Raw genomic sequence first — 19,538 nt, forward strand, 5'->3', positions numbered from 1 at the left:
GTTCATATGGCACTTTTGTAGCCAACATTGCAAGGTATTATGTGCCAGGTAAGCTAAATATTCATATGCCCCTTCATGCTTCAGCCACCATTCCAGAGGAGATGTTTCCATGCTGACAGTGCTTGTTAAAAAAAAAATCATGTGTTAATTAAATTTATGACAACTTCTTGGGGGGAGAATTGTATATCTCCTGCTCTGTTTCACCTCTATTCTACCATATATTTTGTGTTACGGCAGTCTTGAATGACAACCCAGCACATGTTGAATTTAAGAACACTTTCACTGCAGATCTGACAAAACGTAAAAAGGTACCAATTTGAGATTTCTAAAAATAGCTACAGCACTAGACCCAAAAATTAAGAATCTGAAGTGCCTTCTAAAATCTGAGAGGTACAACTGTTGAGGATGCTTTCAGAAGTCTTAAGAGCAACACTCTGATGTGGTAACTACAGAACCCGAACCACCAAAAAAGAAAATCAACTTTCTAGTGGTGGCTTCTGACTCTGATGATGAAAATGAACAGGCATCAGTCTGCACTGCTTTAGATCATTACTGAGTAGAACCAGTCATCAGCATGGACATATTTCCTCTAAAATGGTGGGTGAAGCATGAAGGGACATATGAATCTTTAACACATCTGGCACAAATATCTTGCGATGTCGGCTACAAAGTGCCATGGGAACGCCAGTTCTCACTTTCAGGTGACATTGTAAACACAAAGCAGGCTGTACTGTCTCCCGTAAATGTAAACAAACTTGTTTGTCTGAGCGATTGGCTGAACAAGAAATAGGACTGAGTGGACTTCTAGGCTCTGACGTTTCACAGTTTTATTTTCAAGTACATTTTTTGGTATATAATGCTACATTTATAAGTTGCACTTTCATGATAAAGAGATTGCACTACAATACTTGTATCAGCTGAATTGAAAAATACTATTTCCTTTGTTTCTTTTTTAGTGCAAATATTTGTAATAAAAATATAAAGTGAGCACTGTACAATTTGTATTTTGTGTTGTAACTGAAATCAATATATTTGAAAATGTAGTAAATGTCCAAAAATATTTAAATAAATGATTTTTGTTATTGTTTAAAGGCGCTATTAATTGCATAATTAATTGTGATTATTTTTTTCAACTACTTGACAGCCCCACTTTTCAAAAAAAAAAAAAAAAAAAAAAAAAAAAAGCAGACTCCATAATCTATATCATGGCAATAGATCTGGCATTATGAATGAGAATACCAAAATGGAAAATTCTTTCAAAATACTTACTGAAGTCGCCAGTAAGAAACACTCCTTCTGCCCCTGGAGCCCACTCTTTGCAATATAGTCCGCCATCCACAAGTTGATTGACTCCAAAGGTTTTGTAACTTTTTGAAAATTTATCAAGGCCGCCTTCATTTTCTTCAATGTTCCTCAATCGGTCATGAAACAGGGTATACCTTTCAAACAACAACATTAAATACATTTTAGAAAATTTAGTGAACATGTTACTTATAGTAGGTACTCATAGCTACACATGACACGTACTTATTTTAATGCATACACACATGTATTTTCTATTAGGCAGAGTATAGTGGCATCCTCAGACTATGGTACTATACATCCCTTTGTGTATTACCTCCATTCCCCCCCCCCCCAAACAAAGCAGATATTTACTTCATACACTTGAACTTATCTTACCAATATTCTGATACAGCACAAGGTTTACAGTACAAAAACGTCAGCCTCGCTTCCCCCTACAGTAGGGGTAGTCAATAGGTGGACCGTGGTCCAAATCCAGACCACCAGATGCTTTCGAATGGACCCAAATTTTTATTTTTTTTTTTTTATTATTATTTTCTCTGGGGTCTGGACCTTGACTATACCTTAACCAAAAAATTTGGACCTTGACAAAAAATAATTGACTACCCCGGCCCACAGTTTCTTCACTTTACAGCAACAGCCTGTGGTTTAAGCCTACACACTGAAACTTGTGATTGACAGTCCAGAAGCCATAAGGTTATTAAACAATAAAAGGAGAACTTCACTCACACTAAGCAGCCTTGCAATTTTCCTCATGTGGCCTATAACCAATAATAGGATATAGGAAGATATCCTATAGGTTTGAAAATTTCTACTGCAAGCACTATAAATACAATAGGATCTTAATTAAGCTTAGCATCCCACAGGTCATGGCCAGCGGCAGTGCAAGACATAGGCAAGAGCCTTTTAATACCAGAAATATTTGAGAGCTACGGGACAAAGAAATAGTACTAGGTGGTTGCAGGTTATGTGAACTTTGTTCAATTCCTCCAATTACTCCCACTGAAGACTAGTAATGCCAGAATACCATCAACGTCCAAGCCTTGAAGTGATCATTTTGATGTTGATGGCAGATTCTGCCACCCTTACCCTGAGTAGTCTCACAGTTTTCAGGACTTAAGAGGTCAAGTGTGAATAAGAGCAACAGAATCAGGCTCTTACAACTTGAAATAGTTCTCACATGGATTGCAACCACTTAGCCTTCCCCCACACACTCCAGTATTCAGATAGATGGTAGTTTGCTAATAAGTCCAAAAACAGTCAGGCAACCCTATTGTATGTTGACGCTTACATCCAACCACAAAATTGTCTACTCATCTGCCAAATTCCAATTTACTGTGTTATCTACAAAACTAAAATGCCAGAAATATGCTGTCTCCAAAATTTATTTATGCCAGTACACTTAAAGCTACACCCCATCCCCCATAACCCCCCCCCCAAATAATGTTAAGGTACTATTTTTTTTCTTTGACAGCAAGGAAAAAATAGAGAATGGCAGCATGGTATAATGCCGAGTTTTATTAAAGATATCCACTTTGAGAGTCATTCATTCAAAAGGGACCATCAGTCATAGTGACAACTAAGATATTACACCTTGAAGAAATGTCAACATCTGGACACCATTCTGAGATTAATTTAAAGTTCTGATTCAGAATTGGTCTCTTCAGTGGCAGAGAATTTGTGATAGAAAGGTTCAAGATGTCCCATTTGTTGGTTATTTCAATTGAAACAGGCTTATGTTTACAGAGTTTTATTATTTTCTTAAGATTAATCTACCCAACAGCTTTTATTATGAAGACAGATATTCACCGTGAAACCGCTGTGTGACTCAAAAGAGGGAAGCCCCAGGATATACTAAACAATATACTCATACCTCCCTAATGCCCATCCCCTAGTATCACTTCTGTAAATTTGCTCATGGGTGTCATGCCTCAAAACTGGGTCATGTTTCCTGCACCGTCTAAGATCAATTTCATTTATAGTGCTATAGACAGCACAATGTGTCTTACAGGCCTCTGTATATAAAGTTGTCATTTTCAAGAAAAAAAATGTACACCAGTTCATTTTAAAACTTTTTTACAATTTTATTTACATGCATTACATATGTCAAAACACAAGTGTAGAAAAGACTTATAAAAAAAAAGTTAAGAGAAAGGTTAAACACACTAGTAAAGAGCAACTCACTGAAACCTGCCTCAGAAGTTCAACATCTGACATTTGGCAAGATTATTCCATTATCTACGGGATCTCCTTGCAAGTAGAAGGAGCATTCCATTGGTTATAGATATTATATACTGCATATATACATTTTTAGTTTGCTATACAACAGCATACTGAATGTGCCACACTGCAGTCTTAAGGCACACAGAAACCACCCGAAAAGAGCTGTATTCAACATTTATTGTTTTTAAAAAGTTATACTGCAGTAGCACCCAGAGGCCCTTGGATCCACTAGAAGGCATACGAACTGAATGAGGCAGTCCCCTGCCTTGAGGACGCCCTAATGAGGTCAGTTGGAGTTTTATCATTGACTTTAAATAGAGCCAGGATTTCATTTCAAGAGTATATTATTTATATTTATATTTATATTTATATATATATATATATATATACACACACACACACACACACACACACACACACACACACACACACCAGAAAAAAGGGTTACCTACCTTTCATAACTGTTGATCTTCGAGATGTGTTGCTTATGTCCATTCCATGCTAGGTGAACGCCCACATGCATGGTGGGAGATTTCTGCCTTAGCAGTACTTATAGGGACAGCTGAGGGGCCCTCTGGAGTGCCGCACTCGTGCGGCATCACCACCCTCTCTGCTCCTTCTTGCCAACTCCGACAGAGGGGCAGGAGGGTGGGTAACGGAATGGACAGGAGCAAAACATCTCGAAGAACAGTTATGAAAGGTAGGTAACCCGTTTTTCTTCAAGTGCTTGCTCATGTCAATTCCATTTTAGGCAACTCACAAGCAGAATCAATGGAGGTGGGCTCACAGTTCACAGTCTCGCAGCTTGCAGCACTGCTCTGCCAAACCCAGCATTGTCTCGAGCCTGCTGGGCTACCGCATAGTGCTACGCATACATGTGGACGGATGACCACGTCACAGCTCAACAGATATCTCTGATTGGCACCTGCGCCAGGAAGGCAACTGACGACGCCTGTGCCCTAATTGATTGAGCTGTCACAATCACTGGCAGATGCATCCTTGCCAGCTCATAGCAGTAGCGGATACAGGCCGTGATCCAAGACGAGATTCTCTGGGTTGACACTTGGCACCCTTTCATCCTGTCAGCTACAGCAACAAACAACTGTGTTGACTTAGAGAATGGCTTCGTTCTATCAATGTAGAAGACCAGCGCGCATCTGACGTTCAAGTTATGCAAACTGCGCTCCTCATCCATTACATGAGGCTTTGGACAAAGAACTGGTAAGTAAACGTCTTGACCCGTGTGTAACTGGGAGATGACCTTGGGCAGAAAGGCTGGGTGCGGACATAGCTGGAGCTTAGTCTTCTACAAGGATGTCTAGGGCAACTCTGGCATGAGCACCCTAATCTCGGACACCCTACGGGCTGAAGTTATAGCAACCAAGAAAGACCTTCCAGGAGAGAAGCAGGAGGGAGCAGGAAGGCAAAGGTTCAAAGGGGCTGGGGGGGCCATGAGCCTGGACAGCACAAGATTCAGGTCCCAAGTGGGGTGTGGGGGGGAAACCGGGTCTCAGACATGAAGGTAAAGGCACTCCAAACCCTTCAGGAAACGCCCCATCATGGTCTCAAAGCGGAGGATGGAACATCGAAACAGCGACAGACCCTGGTGCTCAAGATGCAGTAAATAGTCCAGGATGTCCTGCAGCGGGGTCTCATCCGTGTGAATGTGTTGGTCTATGGCCCAACACATTAACAGCTTCCACTTTGCCACATATGCAGCCCTGGTGGACAATTTTCTGCTGCTCAGCAAAACCTGCTTGACATCAGTGGAACAGCCCCGTTCTTCCACACTGAGCCACGCAGCAGACAAGCCGACAAGTGCAGCAACTTCAGGTTTGGGGGTAGCAGGTTGCCATGGTTCTCAGACAGCAAATCTGGACTATGAGGTAGCTGCAGCAGGGTGGTTGATGACAGACTCAGCAGCATGCCGAACCAGTGGTGACGAGACTACGCCAGGGCTATGAGGATGACCATTGCTTTGTCTTGAGCAGGACTCCAGATTAACAGCACTGGCAGGAAGGCATACATCAGCGCTCCCGAGCACAGAATGAGGAAGGTGTCCAAAAAGGGGCTCTTATCCCTGCCTGCAGAGAACAGAACACATGGCACTTCCTGTTCTGTCTGGACACGAACAGGTCCACTTGGGGAGACTCCCACTTGTGAAAGATTAGGGTGATCACCTCCAGATGGAGCGACAACTCATCGCGAGATGAGAAGGTACTGCTGAGATGATCTGCCATGACATTCTTGGCTCCAGACAGCTACCAGATGAATGGCGGGTCTCACACAAGTCCCAGAGGCTGAGCACTTCCCAACAAAGGGCTAAGGACCTGGCTCTGCCCTGCGTGTTGATGTAGTACATCGCAGCTGTATTGTTTGTCAGGACAATCATCACCCTGCCCTTCAGGTGGGGCAAGAACATCTAGCAGGCCAGGCAAACCGCTCTGAGCTCCCTGACATTGATATGAAGGGCCAGATCGCTGTGTAGCCAGAGGCTCTGGGTGCTAAGCTCACAAAGATGAGCTCTCCAGCTCAAGTTCAACGCATCTGAAACCAGGGTAATGATGGATATGGGGTCACAAAGGGAACCCCTTGTAGCATGGACTCTGGATCCAGCCACCAGTCCAAGGACGATAGGATGTGGCTTGGCACCATGACCACCCTGTCCAGGGCATGCCTGCTGGGGATATAGACTGTGGCCAGCCATACCTGAAAAGGTTGTAAATGAAGAGGGGCATGGCTGACCACATATGTGCATGCGGCCATGTGGTCCATCAGTTGCAGTCACATGTGGGCTGTGCTAAGAGAATGGCTCTTCATGTGGGAAAGGAAGTCAGACATGGCCTGGAAGCATGCTTCTGGAACCTGGCTCACGTGGAGTTGAGAACTGCTCCGATAAATTGTGGGTTCGACTGGCGCTAATATGGACTTTACTGTGAGTATCAACAGGCCCAGATTGTTGGAGATTGCTCACATCAGGTCAATGCTCTGTTGGACCTGCTCTGGAGAGCTACCCTCGACGAGGCAGTTGTCAAGATATGGGAAGATCTAGACCCCCAAATATCTCAGGTAAGCCACTACCGGCACCATGCATTTAGTGAACCATGCATTTAGTGCCAAGCCTGCCCATTAGTACAAGGTGTGGAGAATTTAAAGTGGGAACTGGAAATGGCATCCAAACTAGTCTCAAATTAGATGGGAGCAATTTTTAATCCCCACTGAGCTGGCCTGTACTCAAAACATACTCATTCCTATTTCAAAGATTGTGTAGCTCATTAGCAGTGCCTTGACACACTGTTATCCCAGTGAGATCGAGACTTGCTTTGTCAAGGTCTGGTTTTTGCATTTCAAACACAAAGATCCATTCTCTTCACACTCTAGTAAGACCTCTCTTGCTGTGACTGTCTGTACGCCTATGTTCACCCCTTTTACATTACCATGCCACGTTCTATAAAAAGCATACTGTGTAGGTAGCATTTGAAAACTCATGATTTGTTCATCATTATTGTCCAAGTAAAATGAGACAATACTGTATGTAAAAATATCAGATTCCACTGTACTTTACCAAGGCTTGTTCCACCATGTTCTGGAGGGCAGTCACCAACAAGTTCCCCAGAGACAAAAGGCTAGCCAATGCCTCAGCCAGGTGTCTAGGGGATCAAAGGGACCATCATCTGATTAAATGGCCACTCTTACATGGAGGGGCGAGGGTGGCGCAAATCTATATTTTGACAAAGACGCAGGTCCTCTGGTCGCACAGACTGTCTCCTGAACATCAGCTGGAAATGATTCTTGTGCAAGAGAAAGGAATATAAGAGGAGAGGACAGACACCCCAAATCATATCTCCCTTGCTCTCTACCCATGGCATCAACAACAGCAGAGGAACAAAAAGCAGCATTGGACTAGGGTGGGGGAGATCCTGACAGAGTTCCTGCAGTTTTACTGGTTGAACCATGTGGGGAGAGAGACCTTTGCTTTGTATTCGCTTAGCTTGTTAAATTAGTTGTTAAGTCACATTTTACCTTTTATTTCCATGAAACCAATTCTGACTTGTATGCCTCATTACTGGTCACTTTAAAAATCTCCCTTTCCATAGTTAATACATTTGTTTTGTTGTTTTAGCTAAATCAGTGTGTTTGGATTGAAATGTTTGGGAAACTCCATTTGGGATAACTGGATTTGTACATATTTTCTGCTAATAAATGACAGACTTTGCATGAGCCTGTATCATCCAGGATAGTGCAGGCCAGTACAAGATGCACATTTTTGTTGGCAAGTCCGGGACTTAGTTTGCTGGTGTTGCTCTGTTATGTAATTCATGAGTGTCTGTACTCATACAGGGTAGCTAGTAGCAGGAGTTTGCCTGGGATTGGTGAGTATCCGAGTGTGTGTTTGCTAAGTATCCAAGTGTGTGTTTGCTGGGAGGGCAGTGTGAAAGCCTGAGTGAGTGCCTGATTGGGTGGTAGCCTGCAGGGGGCGGGCATTGGAGCTGTCTGTTTGTTTCAGGGAAGCCTGGCTGTTTAAAAATAGCCAGAACTCTGCAAACCAGCTGAGCGGGGGCGAACCAGCTGAGCAGCGGGGAACAGCAGAGCAGCACACAGCAGGAGTTTGCCTGGAGTGAGCCCAGTGAGGCTTACATCTTGCCAACTTCTCTGAGGAAGCTCATATAGGAAGGTGATATGGAAGCGGGAGTGGGGGGGTTCAGCTGTTGTGACCTGCACTGGATGTGCCATGTTTGTCTTTCTTCCACAGGACAGAAGTGACTGTCTGTACAAAGTGCAAGCTGGTCACCATATTGGAAGAGAAGATCGAAGGTCTGGAGCAACAGATAACGACCCTGCGTTGCATACGAGAATCTGAGGATTTTCTGGACAAAAAAGTCAGGATATGCTTCTACGGGCACAAAGCTCTAAAGATTTAGAGCAGGCTGCACAGCAGAGCCAAGAGGCCAGTGAAGAAGCTTGGCAACATGTGACCTCAGAAGAAGAAGGGGGAATGTCCGGGTTCCAGCAACGTGGACACAGGTAACTAACTGCTTTCACGTTCTCTCCACAAGTACCATTGCGGAGAGTGGACCAGATGATATGTCTGGGGGGAGAAAGCAGAAGGAGACTCCGCTGGTTGGAAGGCATGAGATACACTGTCCTGAGGTTGGGGGTTCCATGACCACCACTCCCAAGAGAAGGAGGCGGGTGGTGGTGGTCGGAGACACTCTCCTCCGGGGGACTGAGTCATCCATCTGCTGCCCTGACCGGGAAAACCGAGAAATCTGCTGCTTGCTAGGGGCTAAGATTTGCGATGTGACAGAGAGACTGCCGAGACTCATCAAGCCCTCGGATCGCTACCCCTTCCTGCTTCTCCACGTGGGCACCAATGATACTGCCAAGAATGACCTTGAGCGGATCACTGTGGACTACGTGGCTCTGGGAAGGAGGATAAAGGAGTTTGAGGCGCAAGTGGTGTTCTCGTCCATTCTCCCCGTGGAAGGAAAAGGCCTGGGTAGGGACCGTCAAATCGTGGAAGTCAACAAATGGCTACGCAGGTGGTGTCTGAGAGAAGGCTTTGGATTCTTTGACCATGGGATGGTGTTCCATGAAGGAGGAGTGCTGGGCAGAGACGGGCTCCACCTTACGAAGAGAGGGAAGAGCATCTTTGCGAGCAGGCTGGCTAACCTAGTGAGGAGGGCTTTAAATTAGGTTCACCGGGGGAAGGAGACCAAAGCCCTGAGGTAAGTGGGAAAGCGGGATACCGGGAGGAAGCACAGGCAGGAACGTCTGGGAGGGGAGGGCTCCTGCCTCACACTGAGAATGAGGGGCGATGAGCAGGTTCTCTCAAGTGCTTATATACAAATGCACAAAGCCTTGGAAACAAGCAGAGAGAACTGGAGGTCCTGGTGATGTCAAGGAATTATGACGTGATTGGAATAACAGAGACTTGGTGGGATAACTCACATGACTGGAGTACTGTCATGGATGGATATAAACTGTTCAGGAAGGACAGGCAGGGCAGAAAAGGTGGGGGAGTAGCACTGTATGTAAGGGAGCAGTATGACTGCTCAGAGCTCCGGTACGAAACTGCAGAAAAACCTGAGTGTCTCTGGATTAAGTTTAGAAGTGTGAGCAACAAGGGTGATGTCGTGGTGGGAGTCTGCTATAGACCACTGGACCAGGGGGATGAGGTGGATGAGGCTTTCTTCCGGCAACTCGCAGAAGCTACTAGATGGCATGCCCTCGTTTCCATGGGTGACTTTAATTTTCCTGATATCTGCTGGGAGAGCAATACAGCGGTGCATATACAATCCAGGAAGATTTTGAAAAACGTAGGGAACAATTTCCTGGTGCAAGTGCTAGTGGAGCCAACTGGGGGGGGAGCTTTTCTTGACCTGCTGTTCACAAACTGGGAAGAATTAGTGGGGGAAGCAAAAGTGGATGGGAATTTGGGAGGCAGTGACCATGAGTTGGTTGAGTTCAGGAACCTGACACAGGGAAGCAAGGTAAGCAGCAGGATACGGACCCTGGACTTCAGGAAAGCAGACTTCGACTCCCTCAGGGAATGGATGGGTAGGATCCCCTGGGGGACGGGGGAAGGGGAAAGGAGTCCAGGAGAGCTGGCTGTATTTCAAGGAATCCCTGTTGAGGTTACAGGGACAAACCATCCCGATGTGTCGAAAGAATAGTAAATATGGCAGGCGACCAGCTTGGCTTAACAGTGAAATCCTAGCGGAACTTAAACATAAAAAAGAAGCTTACAAGAAGTGGAAGGTTGGACATATGATCAGGGAAGAGTATAAAAATATTGCTCGGGCATGTAGGAATGAAATCAGGAGGGCAAAATCGCACCTGGAGCTGCAGCTAGCAAGAGATGTCAAGAGTAACAAGAAGGGTTTCTTCAGGTATGTTGGCAACAAGAAGAAAGCCAAGGAAAGTGTGGGCCCCTTACTGAATGAGGGAGGAAACCTAGTGACAGAGGATGTGGAAAAAGCTAATGTACTCAATGCTTTTTTTGCATCTGTCTTCACTAACAAGATCAGCTCCCAGACTGCTGCGCTGGGCATCACAGCATGGGGAATAGACAGCCAGCCCTCTGTGGAGAAAGAGGTGGTTAGGGACTATTTAGAAAAGCTGGAGGAGCACAAGTCCATGGGGCCGGACGAGTTGCATCCGAGAGTGCTACAGGAATTGGCGGCTGTGATTGCAGAGCCATTGGCCATTATCTTTGAAAACTCGTGGCAAACGGGGGAAGTCCCAGATGACTGGAAAAAGGTTAATGTAGTGCCCATCTTTAAAAAAGGGAAGGAGGAGGATCCTGGGAACTACAGGCCAGTCAGCCTCACCTCAGTCCCTGGAAAAATCATGGAGCAGGTCCTCAAGGAATCAATTCTGAAGTACTTAGAGGAGAGGAAAAAGATCAGGAACAGTCAGCGTGGATTCACCAAGGGCAAGTCATGCCTGATTAATCTAATTGCCTTCTATGATGAGATTACTGGTTCGGTGGATGAAGGGAAAGCAGTGGATGTATTGTTTCTTGACTTTAGCAAAGCTTTTGACATGGTCTCCCACAGTATTCTTGTCAGCAAGTTAAAGAAGTATGGGCTGGATGAATGCACTATAAGGTGGGTAGAAAGCTGGCTAGATTGTCGGGCTCAACGGGTAGTGATCAATGGCTCCATGTCTAGTTGGCAGCCGGTGTCAAGTGGAGTGCCCCAGGGGTCGGTCCTGGGGCCGGTTTTGTTCAATATCTTCATAAATGATCTGGAAGATGGTGTGATTTGCACTCTCAGCAAATTTGCGGATGATACTAAACTAGGAGGAGTGGTAGATACGCTGGAGTGTAGGGATAGGATACAGAGGGACCTAGACAAATTGGAGGATTGGGCCAAAAGAAACCTGATGAGGTTCAATAAGGATAAGTGCAGGGTCCTGCACTTAGGACGGAAGAACGCGGTGCACCGCTACAGACTAGAAACCGAATGGCTAGGCAGCAGTTCTGCGGAAAAGGACCTAGGGGTGACAGTGGACGAGAAGCTGGATATGAGTCAGCAGTGTGCCCTTGTTGCCAAGAAGGCCAATGGCATTTTGGGATGTATAAGTAGGGGCATAGCGAGCAGATCGAGGGACGTGATCATCCCCCTCTATTTGACATTGGTGAGGCCTCATCTGGAGTACTGTGTCCAGTTTTGGGCACCACACTACAAGAAGGATCTGAATAAATTGGAGAGAGTCCAGCAAAGGGCAACAAAAGTGATTCGGGATCTGGAACACATGACTTATGAGGAGAGGCTGAGGAAACTGGGATTGTTTAATCTGCAGAAGAGAAGAATGAGGGGGGATTTGATAGCTGCTTTCAACTACCTGAGAGGTGGCTCCAGAGAGGATGGTTCTAGACTATTCTCAGTGATAGAAGAGGACAGGACAAGGAGTAATGGTCTCAAGTTGCAGTGGGGGAGGTTTAGGTTGGATATTAGGAAAAACTTTTTCACTAGGAGGGTGGTGAAACACTGGAATGCATTACCTAGGGAGGTGGTGGAATCTCCTTCTTTAGAAGTTTTTAAGGTCAGGCTTGACAAAGCCCTGGCTGGGATGATTTACTTGGGGATTGGTCCTGCTTTGAGCAGGGGGTTGGACTAGATGACCTCCTGAGGTCCCTTCCAACCCTGATATTCTATGATTTACATGCTGGAGGCTGTGTGTGATTAGGCCAGGAGTGGTTGCTCTCACAGCCAAGCAGGGTAAAAGGCAGCCCAGATTGGAGCATTGAGGGGACACAGCTATCCATCAGTCCAAATTGTACCCTGGGTAATGTCACAAAAGCTCACTAGCAAGACCTCTCAGCTTTCCCTTTTCAAATAAATTCAATATTAACCCTCAAACACACCCCATTAAGCAAAATACAAAATAAAAATAGTGTTAGCACAGCATCCAAATTCACTTCTAAAAATGTTTTACAATATAAAATAATTCTGACAATTAAGTTATTGTTAGAACTCTCACTCCAACATATTATCCCTCCATCCCAACCCCATCATGGTTTTTTAGCAGGATTTGAACTCAACCTTCAGCTCCCCAGCACAGACTTCTTCCACTTCACCAATAGCAGTAGCAGGTTGAAAGGGAAAGGTAGTCTGCCTGCCTCTGATGATCAGGACAGAGAGGGAGACACCGCACTTGACTGAGGTAGATAACCATTTGTTACTTAAGGTGTCAGCTACAAGGACTCCTGGATTCTATTCCTGGCTCTACTAGCTACAGACAGCCTAGACAAACATAACAATCTCCTTGCTTGAGTTATACACAGGAACTGAATCCAGGACCTCTAGATCCAAAAGCATTAGCCTCTATCACTTGAGCTAAAGGACCACGTCCATGGAGGTACTAGCAGATTCATAAGCTTCTATCTCACTGACCAAGTCACTAGAGAGGGACAAAGAGAATGCTGTCAGTTTCCAAAAGCCAGCACAGCATGGCAGAGTGGGAGAGACATAAGAAGATAAGAAAGGCCATCCTGCATCAAACCAAAGGTGCATCTAGCCCTGTATCCTGTCTTCGGACAGTGGCCAATGTAACCTGCTCCAGAGGGAACAAACAGAACAGCTACTCATCAAGTGATCCATCCTGTCACCCATTCCCAGCTTCTGGCATCCCATCTCTGCTTGCAGTGACCAACCTTCCGGTTATCATCTTCAAAATGAGTTAAAGGTAATTGCCTGCCCCTAAGGGAGGGGTATATGCCTGGTTAATAAGGGCCGTGAAGTGCATGGCAATACTGAAAGCAGTCAGCAGAAGATCTGGGATTAGAACCCACGGACCTTTTGGCTTGTAGCTCACACAGTGTCTGTTTGAGAAAGTGTCACTCATGCTTTCATGTTTCAGAGTAACAGCCGTGTTAGTCTGTATTCGCAAAAAGAAAAGGAGTACTTGTGGCACCTTAGAGACTAACCAATTTATTTGAGCATGAGCTTTCGTGAGCTACTTTCATGTTACCAGTTGTGCAAGAAAGTGAGAAATGCATGAGATGTGCAAGACTTCTCAGGTCTGTTCCTGCTCCCGCTGCAATCCCTACTATATGAGGTCAAAACCAGATTGATTTTGAAAGGAAAAAAAAAAAAATAGATACGATGCCTATGTTGGAGCATGGCAAAAAGGCAGGATGAAGGTGTACCCATTCACCAGTTCATTGCAAGGGGATTTACAACAGCAACAAAAAGGATGTGAACCACTCCTCCAAGCCATTGAAATGCAATTTACTGCTGATGCTCCTTTACCATCATAGTGACAGTTCACCTATTTTGGTCACTTATGTCTAGCCTTTACCTACACTTTGCCATATCTGCTGAAAGGTTTCATTTGTATTAAATAGCCACTTTATTCCTTTTAATCTCTACTTGTTTTTCCCCATTTTACTCACTCATCAAGTCCTATTCAATTCAGCTTATATATTTTAGAATAGGTGAACTAACATTCGTGCAGGAGTGTAACATATAAAGTTAACAGAAAAGATTAATGTTTAAATAACTTGCTTTAGAAGCACAAAGGTCAATGGCTGACTTTACACAGATCAGCCCATTGGAGGAGCCTGTTACTTTACTTTTCCAATGGTTTAAAAAATGGATATTTCACTCATTTCTGCAAAGATCCAAAGATGACTGTGTGGGGGTGAATGCGTCTTTTCCCTATTAGTTCTAGCTGCACTATTGAAGTCACTCCATATGCAAATACTTCACCTTTTCCTCTTCTTTGAGCTATTCATTGGAATGCCATGGAATCCATGGTGGTTTAACATTACATTCATCCCTTTATTGATCACCAGCAGGAAGCACCAATCTGGAATCAAAGTTAAAAGTTCAATATTTGCATAGATAGGAATGGGTATGTTTTATTTACTTTAAGAGTTCTGATGTCCCTTTTATGTTTTCAAATTCCAGTACATCATTTGTCATTTTCAATTGTTTAAATGAGGTACAAGGCCTTGTGAGCGGTTCTGAAAATTAAATGTTTAGTGTACAGTAAATCAGAATGGAAGCCTTGCCTGGGGCACAGTTAATTAGGTCAAATTTGCGAGTGTGACAATTGTAAAAGCGACTTCTCCAGAAAACACAGCCTTGTAGCATCCCACTATAACTAACTGAAATTATTCTACATTTCCTCAGGAGTGCATTTAGATTTCTTTCAAATCCTGATCGGAAAAGCTCGTATATGAAGCATTTGAACTTCTGGATGCTGATAGTTATGTATGTTGATGAGTAAAACCATTTGCTTCTACTTTATAGGATAATCTTTGACCCACAGGCTAAACAGATGAAATTAGTCTTCTATACCGTCAGGACAACTAGAAGGGAAACACTGGATGGAAATGACCAAATCCTGTAAATAAAGTCAGAGGCATCTTAATGCCTATTTCTGGAGCAGAAAGATACATGTCCATCCTAATTTTAACACACATTACTTGCATAGCAGTTAATTTGCTTCCATCTAAAATGAATCTAATGTCTTTATTGTTCCCCTATATACGCAATTTAAACCATCCCGACTGTCACTTCAGCCTTCAAGGTTTATTATGCCTTTCACCTTGAGGGAGTGTCTGCGGCTTCTTCAGCAGGTACAGCCTCTCAGTAGTACAAATAGAGCAGGCCAACAAAAGCCTATGGCGGGGCTAAGCAGAAGCTGTATTTTAATTACCTTTCTTACCTCCTTTAAAAGTAGGGAAAATGTTTACTGCATTCTCCACATCTGCAAGCCAGTAACTAATTCTGCAGTAATAATGGAAGATACAAACTGGACACAAAAGTTTAAAGTTAGACAAATGAATTTATTTATACTATGGATAACTAATGAGCAATTGTTTTTTCTGCCTAAAGTTCTTCATACAGAACATATGATTTTTTAAAAAAAAAAGTAAATTAAAAAAATGCAGTAACATGTAAGTTCCAGCACTAAAATACATCTTAATTTCCACAAATATGATTAAAAGAATCTAGAGTATCTGTAAAGATTAAATGATAATTACGAAGTTTTTCTTGACATTTGCAGTCAGCAGCTGCTAATTCTGGTAGAGATGTAAATACTAATAAGCAATTAGATCTAATAAGCAAGCAGTCTATTTTAATAATTTTTCAACAAGCAAACCATTGCTAACTTTAAAATTCTGGTACAGTGTTTTCTTAAACATGGAGTAAATTAGTTAAAACTGTAACCCTTTCCCTATTCTATTTTCTCATTAACATTTTACAATACTAATGACTGTACTGACAGCAATTTGGCAGTCAGTGCATCTTACAAGGTTTTTCAAGTTGCCAAACATTCAACATCCACACTGTTAATCCAGAACTAAAAAGGTGAAAGTGATTGTGATTAGAAAAAAATTTAAATACGGACTGATTTTTTCCATAGGTCATTTCACTGATTTTTCTGATCAGACTCCAGTATTTGAGAGCTGAGTTAAAAATATTTTAAAATTTACCCTTCCCTAATACCAATTTCTGTCTACCAGAAGCCTAGTTACTAAGGCACCAATCCTGCAAAAATACATGCACATAAGCAACCCCATTTGCTTCAATACAGCTCCTCACCTGTGTAATTCTTTGCAGGATCAGGGCCTAAGAAGCATCTCTAGCGACTTGAGAGAAATTTTGGGATATCAAGTATTCCATTTGAAAATGACAACTAAACATGGTAAAATAGTGCTCTGAGTCAATTTCAACATAAAGTTACTCTGCATTTATTTTTTGCAGTAATCAGAGTAGTTAGACTACATTTTTCATTTACAGCAGTAAAAAAAATAGAGTTTAAGCTTTGATTTTATATACTTTCCTAGTACATACTGGTTCAATTTAACCATAATATTTCCTGTTTAGTCCATTGTTGTATAAAGGTATTTTCCTACAAACATTTTAAGTTGAAGAGCAGCTATTTCATTCAGTGCTCAGTGTCTCAATATACCTCTGTTTAACATCTAAATTGTAGATGGATTGCGTATTGAAACTGGGTTTTGTTTTGTTTTTCACTGTAAACATTCTCTTCTCTTTACCTCTTCAGTGATTATCATGGCACGGTTTTGATTTTGGGGTTTTTTTTTAAATAAACATAACTACAGAGAAACCACATCATATTTGAGCAGAATGCTGAAGAAAATGTAAAAAGATTTCTTTCTAGAAATCAGTAGACTAAGACTGTGTTAGCTCACGTTTGATATTACACAAGAGAAAATAAACTGAAAGGTCATCTCAACAGTTACAGCGTTGCCCTTTTCCAAGGTAATCAGCAGAGCATGTAGCAAAGACGTGAACACAAGCGTGACTGCAAAGACAGTAGCTGATAAAGAGGCCTGCTGCCAAAAGTACATGGGACAAAATACTACACTTCCAATGCCAATTGAGGAGTGTCGCCAATTGAAGAGTGTGGCACTGGTAATTCTGATTTATTACTTTAATTTGAAATTGTGCTCTTGTTAAACATTCAAGTTTTCATATTGCCAAAGACACCAGAATGTTTACTATTAACATTAATCACATACCTAGGTAAACTGAAAGAGCAATATAGTTATTAATTTGTTTGCAATGTTGAGACAATACAGTCATTAAAATTAATCTAGCTAGTTTACTGGGCATGTTTACTGTAATATACAAGCTCCTTTTGGAATTCAACAGGGTTTAAATTAAGGATTAGATGGTAATTTTTTCCATATTAAAATAAGCAGCCTAGTTTCTTCTCAGCACAGAATATTTAAGTCTGTGTGGAAGATTCCAGCAATATCAATCATATTAAAATAAGCTTTGAAAGCAAAAGTAATTCAGAGTCAACCCTCTTAAAAGTTTTATTTACTTGAAGTATTTTAATGGAGCTGTAAGTCATAACATTAAATTCCCATTTGAGTCCACCGTCAGACTATTTCTAAAGGACTTATTTTGTATTAATAGATATCAAGGTTGAGTCTGGAAAAAATAAACTCAAGTCCCACAGCAACAATACTGACAGCTACAAAGTCCAAATAAAAACTCAGACTAAAATAATGGCTGCACTCAGGCTTTGGAAAAAAACAGGGATAATATTTATCACTTCTGAAGAACTTTTTTGGTTGGCAAGCCCTGCTATTCATAAAGCTTAAGACTTTCTTTACACATTGACGAGGCTAAGGAACCCAAGTATCAAGGGAATAGCAATGGGCAATATTCATAAAACTTTCTTAAAATACTTTTGCTATGATTCAGCACACCCCTACAGATTATTAAGGATCAAAGTTCTGCACATAGTGACCTTGGTCCACAGCAGTTTATTTCTACCGCATTTAATTTTAGTTGGTTGCACTGTGGAATGTGATCTTTAAATGGCCTTTATTAGTTTGTCACAGCAGTGAACATAAGAAGCCATCTGTTTCTTCTCAAATTTGGACTCCAAGTGTGCTATATCAGTTCTGCAAGTAATGTTATTATCTTAAAGTAGCACAATAATATGCTGAATAAGATTTACCTTTCTACATCGATACTGAGCAAAATAAGATTTATACAAAAAATTTTAATTCCCTACCAAAAAAAGGGTGGGGGGAGAGAAGAGAAGAGAAGGAGAATCGTCATCCTACAATCATGTCAGAATTTCATTCCTTGCCAACTTCTCCCAAATCAACAGGATTTTGACTGGCACTGCTGGTTATGTTAACCATACATCTACCTTTTGAAGGAATGTTAAGCAATGGAATAAGTTTGGGTAACAAAACACTATTGCTAAAGACGGAGAACGATGAAGCTGCTCCAGCTTCACTATGAATTTCTATAATTAGCCTACTTCAGGTCCCTCTAGAATTCATCAGACCACTATCTGGTCTTTGAAAAGAGCCAGTACCAGTTACTTAGAGGCAGATGCAAGAAACCCTATTGTTGTGATAAAAGTCTGTCCATTGTGTGTGTGTGGGGCGGGGGGGGGGAGGGGAGGCCTCTTCCCAACTTCTCTCCATCAGTAGTTGGCCTCTGCCCTGAAGTATGAGTGTTTATATTCCCAATACTTTTTGATTGTCTAGTGTAACTGTGGCTGTTCATTTTTCATACAAAACAAAAAATCCTTTAAATCCTACTGAACTCAACCTCATTTACATTTGCAACGAGTTCCAAAGATTTATTATATATGATGTACAAATATTTCATTGTGTGTGCTTTAAATTTGTTGCCTTTCATTTTAATTGAGATCCTCCTTGTCCTTGTATTACAGGGAAGGGTAAATAGCATCCAATTTACTTCTTCTATACTGTTCATTTATTATACTTCTCACATTCCCTCTTATTAACCTGCTTGCCAATAAACTTTCCACTCATCCCATGGAACTTTTTTCAAGCCTCTAATAATTTGTCTCACACTTCTGGATCACTATCTTTTTGCTTTAATATGACCCAAACTGCAGACTTTTCCAGTCAAGTCAATAGAATGCCATCATATTTCCAAAAGTAGTTTTCTACCCCATTCCTTACACATTCTAATATTTTAGGATATTCACTAACACTGCACTTTGGGCAAAGGTTGTCTGTACTCTAGACACCTCAAGTAAAATCAGTTCTTCCACTTCCCCAAATCCGACTGACTTTACAGACAATCATTTTAGAACCCAGTAATTTGTATGGAGTTGTCCATATTATTTCTTCCAGAATAGTCTCTATGATAATGGATGAAATTCAGTGCAAACAAATAGTGTCCATTCGCTTACTTTTGATAAATATGAAGTCTTCTAACTGGACTAAATTGTGTCATCTGCAAATCTTGCCCCTTCAATATTAATCCCATTTCCAGATTAAGAGTATATTAGAATACTGGTCCTAGCACCAATACTGAGGCACGCCACTGTTAACTGACCATTTATTCCTTCTCAAACATTTCCTAGTCTTGATAAAAATATTACTTCTCACCTCCTCACTACTTAATTTTCTTAGAAGCCTTGTGAAAAATAAATTTGTCATCCCAACTAAATTACAACTCTGGTTGTGACCCAAGTTCCCTGTAAACTGTGCGGCTGGACAGCCACCCAGCAGGCTATCA

At 42.3% G+C, this 19,538-nt stretch overlaps 1 protein-coding gene across 4 annotated transcripts in view; it reads right to left on the reverse strand.

The window, feature by feature from the left end:
• The window catches only part of GBE1 (1,4-alpha-glucan branching enzyme 1), a 290,444-nt gene that overhangs the window by 223,550 nt on the left and 47,356 nt on the right, over positions 1-19,538 (reverse strand). For 2 of the 4 annotated variants that reach the window (XM_077819979.1, XM_077819997.1), the window contains exon 2: positions 1,270-1,439. In XM_077819979.1, the coding sequence (XP_077676105.1) occupies positions 1,270-1,439 (170 nt within the window). Of the gene's footprint in view, positions 1-1,269; positions 1,440-14,246; positions 14,347-15,210; positions 15,298-19,538 lie in introns of all 4 variants that reach the window. The other 2 variants (XM_077819991.1, XM_077819985.1) reach the window with 2 other exon arrangements.

Source organism: Eretmochelys imbricata, chromosome 1, assembly GCF_965152235.1.
Source record: "Eretmochelys imbricata isolate rEreImb1 chromosome 1, rEreImb1.hap1, whole genome shotgun sequence".
Classification (NCBI taxonomy): Eukaryota; Metazoa; Chordata; order Testudines; family Cheloniidae; genus Eretmochelys; species Eretmochelys imbricata.